This window comes from Gavialis gangeticus, unplaced genomic scaffold, assembly GCF_001723915.1.
Source record: "Gavialis gangeticus isolate Ggan-Ray unplaced genomic scaffold, GavGan_comp1, whole genome shotgun sequence".
In the NCBI taxonomy this organism is placed as follows: domain Eukaryota; kingdom Metazoa; phylum Chordata; order Crocodylia; family Gavialidae; genus Gavialis; species Gavialis gangeticus.
Window position 1 is genome coordinate 2,658,597 of NW_017729023.1, and position 7,306 is coordinate 2,665,902.

The 7,306-nt window shown below is 37.9% G+C and overlaps 1 protein-coding gene across 1 annotated transcript in view; it reads right to left on the reverse strand.

Annotated features, from left to right (window-relative positions):
• Positions 1–7,306, reverse strand: part of BMP2K (BMP2 inducible kinase) — a 159,400-nt gene that overhangs the window by 79,247 nt on the left and 72,847 nt on the right. Inside the window, exons 7-8 of the mRNA XM_019516737.1 lie at positions 5,378–5,510; positions 607–710 (exon numbers count right to left, since the gene is read on the reverse strand). Of these exons, the coding sequence (XP_019372282.1) occupies positions 607–710; positions 5,378–5,510 (237 nt within the window). The remainder of the gene's footprint in view (positions 1–606; positions 711–5,377; positions 5,511–7,306) is intronic.

Genomic DNA, 7,306 nt, shown 5'->3' on the forward strand with positions numbered 1-7,306 from the left:
AAGAATATTAAGTTTTATTCCAAATTTAGCCTTACCAAAGAATTTCCTGGGTTTATAATATCTCATTTAGGAATAACTGTAAAAGCCCATAATTATAGTCTTCATAATCTAATTTATTTTTTTCTTTTCCCTCCGAAATGCATAGGTACATTTCAACATAAGGTTCAGGTAATAATATAAATTAGGTGAACAGGAAAACCACAGATTATGCATTTTCCTTTGTGGGTACTATATAGTATTCTGTGGAATGAGGTGGCATAAAAAGTGTTAAAATATCATTCACTTAAAGATATGTTTTTATAATATAAAGATGCATATTAAGATGTTATCAGAAACTATTTCCGATTCTACCTCTTTTACTAGGCTATCCAGAAGATAAGAAGTTTTTGTTTCTGTTTCAGTTTAGCAAATCAAGAATTCAAATCACATAACTGATTTGAAATGTATTATCTCAAAAATTTTCAACACAGGGATTAAGTTTTGAGAAAAAGTTAACGGACATGTCCTTGCTTGTCCTTACATGATGAGAGTAGTTGCTGGTTTCTTTATGATAGAGGGATACACACTAAACCAACCAAAGACTAGTGAAAAGACGAGACTACTTACATTAATATTGGACAACGGACAATCCTTTTTGGCAAGTTTAAAGGCAAAATAAGATACTTGAAAGATATCAGGTCTCCGTTCTTGATCAGGTTCCAGCATGTACCCTGTAAAAGTAGATTACATTTTTCAAATATTGTTTAAATAGAGTATGGGATCACATTTCAAAATTGTGCAAGAGCCACAGAGCCACCTTTAACCAAAATCTGATGAGAAATTTTAAGTGCAACTTCATAGCAATATAGTTTCACACATCTACAATGATTTTTAATTTTAAACCCAGAAAGTATCATAATGTGCCATAATTTTACTATGTTCTATGAAATTTAGTTTAAATCTGTTATATACCTTCTCTCAAGAGATTAACTGGAAATAAAGCAGAAATCTTGAGGTTACTCATGCTGTTGTCTTCTGAAAGATTTATTTCATGAGCTCAAGGGACAGTTAAGTTTTTTTGTTTTGGTTTGTTTTTTTGGTTGGGTTTTTTTTGGGGGGTGGGGTTGTTTGTTTGTTTTGGGGGTATTTTGGGGGGGGGGGGGTTAAGAGAAAAGAAGGTTGAAAAAGCCAAGAATCCCTGCAATACTTATGACAAACTCCTGCTTTTGACAGCTTTAATTCATGAGTACCTGGTACATTAAAAAAGAAAAAAGATTTTTGCTGAAGACAACAGTACCTATTGTTCATATTATATACATACATACATACATACATACATACATACATACATACATGCACACACACGCTATAAAATTCTGCTCTTCTTTAAACATGAACTTCTACTTGTGGCTCTGCACATACATATTTATGTGCATGTACACACACACACACACACACACACACACACACACACACACACACACACACACACACACACACACACACACACACACACCTGTGAAACTATAAATGTGCATGTCTTAGGCAGAATGAGGAATAGGAATTCATGTTTAAATAGGAGTAGAAACTTGAATGAAAAACACACAGGTAATATGTAATATCATAATATATTAATATTAAACCTTATTTAATGCACAGAACCATGTATGTGAGCGCACACATGCGTGCACACAGTTCATGCAGGAGCAGAATTTAGAGCACCAGAGAAGGTTACACAAAATTCTGTTTATGTTCTCAGCACAGGTTTTTCTTAAATTTGATACTGCCAGTTCCTTTTTGTAATTATTATGGCCATTTGTGTGAAGAATGTTCTTCACAACCCTGATACTTTATTCTAAAGACTACCTTTTGTTTGCACTTGATGGCACTTCATTTCACTGCTAAATAGCAAAATGTCCAGTGCAAGTAGATATATCCATGTTAGATACTTCACAAAAGTAGTTGCCAAGACCCGCATTTGTAGCAGCAAAAAACTAATGGAAAGTGCATTTAAAAACCTATCAGCTCATTATTTTCTTCTGTGGTTTGAAAGCTATTTCATAGCATGTATTTTTAATAAGTAATGCTTTTCTAAATTCAAGTATACAATTTCAACAGTGCCCATTTCGCATGCATGTCATTCTATATGGCTAACAATCTGCATCTAACTATATCATCTTAATTTAAATAAAATGAACTAATGGATTTTAGATTGCAAACTTTTCAGAGAAGAGACCTGCATGTCTTGAAGACTGCTATTTACTTTGTTTGAGCAACATTCCATCAAGCATTAAACCATTTTCTTCAGGAAAAAAAACCATCCATTTCCCTTTTTGGAAGTTTTATTTCCTTTACAGTAAATTTTAAAACTTAAGCTATGTTTAAGTTTGTTCATGCTTTGATTATCAAAAGTGTTAAACATGAAAGTCATTCCAAAGTGTAATTGATTTAATCAACCTATTGAATTAATACACATCACTATTGGCAGACACTTTAATAGATCAGTTATGTGTATAACATGTCTTGGCAAGACAAAAGTAATCAACAAATTTAGTTCAATAAAATTATGTTTGTACATTTAATCAAAAGCCAATTTCTAGCCAAATGCAGCTTGGGAAGTCACAAACTAAACATCATTTCTAGTTAATACAACACTACCTCATTTACTAACTTTAAAATCTAAATGTTAAGAAACTGAATAATTAAGCTACATAACTGCACGACTAAAATGTGCACAGATATAGGTTATTAGTCAGGAAAGTGATCATAAAAATTTGCCAAGCAGCAGAGGTAAACCTTTCTTCAAGAAAGCAAAGAAGTAAACCAGGATTCAAAAACAGTTCAAGCAGTTTCTTGTTTGCTAATTAAAATCATGACTTATTAATCTATGCTGATCAGAGAAGGTATTTTAAATTATCAGATGCATGTAAAGTGTTCTTGAAATTTTTTTAAGAAATCACTCTTTGATTAAAATTAACACACACATATGAAAGCAAATGCTTCCATAGCTGCACATAAGCTTACCTTCTGCATATTATGAAAGAATGCAGCTTGGAAACCAAAAAGTTAGGTTTAAAAGTACGGCCCTTAAGAAACTAATTATTATTTAAGTTTCATCCATATATATTTAGCAATGTGAAATTTTGAATATTATGTGTTTTGTTTATTCAATGCTTCAATTTTCCATTAAAATATCAAAGAGAGTATAAAGCTCCTTTGTATATGCTGATATTTATATAGCAAAAATGCTCAGTGCTGCGCAACTTGTCCAGGGAGCACTTGCTGACACAGAGGGCGACTCCATTTAAAACAACAACAAATGTTTTAGGTTCATTTCCCAAAGAAAGCAAACAAATTGATGCGTTCAAATCAAAGGCATCACTTCAGGGAAAAGGTCAGGGGTTACCATCTAATTCCACTTCCCATACAACAGTGCTTATGTAAAGTAGCAATGCTTTGAGAAGCTGCTATCCCTGCCCAGCAGATAATGCTACCAAATCAGAAGCATCACTGTCCTGATTGTTCCATCCCCAGCTTTCTATCCAGGTTGTGAAAGCCCTAGCACAAACTTATAACAGCACTGTGTTAAACATCATGCCAGCTCCCTCTATTAGCCTCAGAACTAATGCTACTGGAGCCAGAGAGCTGTCAAAATCATTTAAAATAATTAAGCAGTTGATGAGGTTCAATAAGAAAATGTTAAAAGCACAAACATTCTAAAAACTTAAGAGTATACCTGATGCCAGTCCCAACTTTATCAACAGACTCTGGGAAATACTTTTTTCTGACCACTTGGAAATGTAAGGCTGTCAGGAATTAAGAAACATACTATGGAAAAACAATTAAATAGGGCGGATTTGAAAGAGCATTTGCTTCAAATTAAACTTCATCTTCAAGTGAAAATCTCCTTGGTCGCTAGCATGACCAGGATGCTGGACCTACCAGTTCTGACAAAAATTCTGGAGCTGTCTTTGTTTGTTTTTCTCCAGGCAAAAAGTTCCTTAGTGAAAATGAACGGCATTTGTGACTTGTCTAAGTGGGCAATATTCCCCTGATTTTTCTTAGGCCCCTGCCACTCATTACAGGTGTTACACAATTAACTAATTGTTAATCATGTAATACCTGATATACAACTATCAGATATTGCATATAACTGATAGTTGTGCAATAAATTTAGACCAGCCACATATTCAATGTAATTATCATACCATAAAAATGTCCATCCAGCTATAAACAGAGCCAACCCACTACAAAGTTAGTGCTTGGAAATGTGCAACAACTTTATAGCTGATTTTTATTCATCTTAAATTTAAACATGTGGAAAGGCCCTTAATCTACAATTAATGCAGCCTGATTTTAATTTGGGAGGGGGTGGGAGGACGACTTGCATGGACTTGTGTTTCAAATACTTAACAAGCAATTATAATCATTCTTTAAAACAATAAATAAACTTTATAAGAATTATTTTAAGGCAAAGTAACAGTGCTATGTAGAACTACAGGAAGTATGTGCTGGGGAAAACTGTGCTCTACATACATACAGCTATCAGCAACCTCTTAATGTTGCCAATTTTTTCTGTACATTTTTTCCTCTCTCATTCCTTACCGCAGAAATATCCTTGCAAACAGTTACTTAGAGAGCTTGAAAACGTAACTCAAGAGCAACCTGTCCATTTCTTACAAAAGGGTATCATCTCAAAACAGATTTATTTAAATGATCAAAATTGTTAACTGTTGTACTCCAAATCTTTAAAAAAAAGTTGGAAACTTTAGAAATGTAATGAACTGAATGTTCTATTGAACATTTATTGTTTCATGTCTTCAACAGACACAAGTGAGTGGTTCTACAAAAGAAAGCCCCAAAAAGGAAGTAAAAGAAAAGAACTCAGAGACAGAATTCTTATTTCAAAGGAGCAATTGATGTTTTATTTGAGATCAGTAAAGGTACCAGTCTGCTTAGTAAATAACACAAATTTCAGTTAAATACAACAACTTGCCAAAGTGAATTTTTTATAGAGAAATTTTCAAATTTCCTAATTATCTAATGGTACTAATTATTCTTTAACTACAAATCAGAGAAAATAGAACTTCTCAGACAAAATTTCCTACATAAGATTTTTTTACTATGCATGTATCCCTCCTTTTATGAAGGATCCCAGATTACCACAGTTTATCAAACAGTGAAGGCAAAAAAGAAAATTCTGAATTTACAAAGGTCAAGAGAACATGCCAGCAGAAGATAGAATTACATTTTAATCAAGTTTTTCAAGTTACTGATTTAAAGGATGCTATTTAATGATGGTTACCCACCACATAAGAAAAGTCACAAGGAAAGCATTGCATTAAAATGAGTAATAATTGCAACATAAATTTTTTTAAATGCTGCTCCAACTACTTACTTATCAAACAATGGAGATGATGGGTATACCGAGAATTGTCTGGAATGGTAAAACTTCCATCACAAATAGCAACCTGACTCTCTCCAAAAGGAAGCGTGAAGAAACAAAGTTTATAAAGCAAGCAGCCAAGTGCCTGTAAAACAAACAAAAACACAGCAATTGCCAAAGGACATAGTTTGCTTACTGTAAAAGAAGGGAAGACATTCAAAATATATCTTCTTTAATGGTGATCACTACCCAAGGTGAGATAATGCTATAGCGTTGTAGGAGTTAACTTATCAACATTCTGTTAACGTAATTTGGAAATGAAAGTGACAAGTTGATATGCAGTGAAATGCAGACAGCGAGTCACTGACATAACTCACTACTATAGTCTAAATCAGTACACAGTCCCCTGAGTCCTATTGACTTGTACATAAAGTTTAAAACAGTTATTTTCAAAGGCTCATGCATACTAAAAAAAAAAAACAAAATAAAAAAACGGTATTTGCTTCTGATGATTAATCAGCTTCAAGAGGTGTTCAATGCAAAAAAAATATACCCCTCATTCTTTACTGTCTCACAATATAACATATAAAATATCTATCACGAAGCAGACAATGGCTAACTACTGAGAAGTGTTGATTCATGGAAAATTAAGCCATTACCAGGGATCTGGGTTTTCCACTTGCCACAGAAAAATGTGTATTTTCTCCTTTAAAAGGAGAAAAATGCAAGAAACCCTCAATGTCCCCATGCAGGCTGGCAGAGTTCCAGCCTGCAAGGGGCTGCTTGGGGCTGGGGGGAATGGGAGGAGCCCAATCGGATGCAGGGGGCACCACATGCATGTGTGCATACATGCACATGGCCAGCAATATGGAGAGCAGATCCTCCAGCTGCCTGCAGTGAAGTCTATGGTGTGGGAGACATAGCCATGTAGGGGGTGGGGCGGGGGCAGACTGAGGTGACAGCTTGCATTGAACCCCCACAGTGATGAAAGGAACAGGACAGGGTTGGCGGCTGGGGGTACTGCTCAGCCAGGGAGATGCGCAGGGCCTGGATGGAAATGTATGGCTGCAGGGCCCAACTGGAGACTGAGTCAGGGCCACAGGCTGCTCATCTAGGGAGGTGGCAGACGGGCCAGCTCTTTGCCACTATACGCACTCCCAGGAGGGGATCAGGGCAATGCATCAGTGGGGAATGGTGGAGGCATGTGGCCCCCTCCCCACAATATGTGCAACCACAGCAGGGCATGGGGCTGCAGCCTGGGCAGACCAGCACTGGGCAGGAGCTGCCTCTGTAGACCAGCAGGCAGAAGCTAGCACAAGAGGGTACAGCAGGACGGCAAGACTCGTTGCCCCTGCTCCCACCACCACCAGAATCTCTTTACCAGTCACACTGCCATGGAGTAACACAGTGCTGCTCTCAACTCCTCTTACCACCAACCACTCACACTGCACTGCGGCTCCACTCCACCACCATGGCCTGGCCATTGCCACTGTTGTTCCGTTAAGGCTGCCCACACTGCCCTCCACCTCCCCTCCCCTCCAGGGCAGCATGTGGTGCCTGGTGTGCAAGCAGCTGGCAGCAGGAGGAATTAAGGGCAGCATGGCTGCCCCCCAGTTCCCTTGTGCTGCTGGCAGTGTGACATTCATTACTCCCTGGCAATGCAACTGACATGCAGTTCCCAGCCTCACCACCCTGCTCTGCCCTCTCATGCCAGGTCCTGCCCACTGGCCTGCAGAGGCAGCTCCTTCCTGGTACCAGTCCAGCTATGCTGTAGCCATGTACCCTGCTACGGGCACACAGATCTGGGAGGGGCTGTGCCCCCCCCACACCCTCCTGATGCATATGGTTGGGCACTCCTCCCCTTGCCCATACACTGTATGGGGGGGGGGGGGGCAGGGGGTCAGAAGGGAGGGGCATCAGCAAAACCTGGGGGAAAGAGGG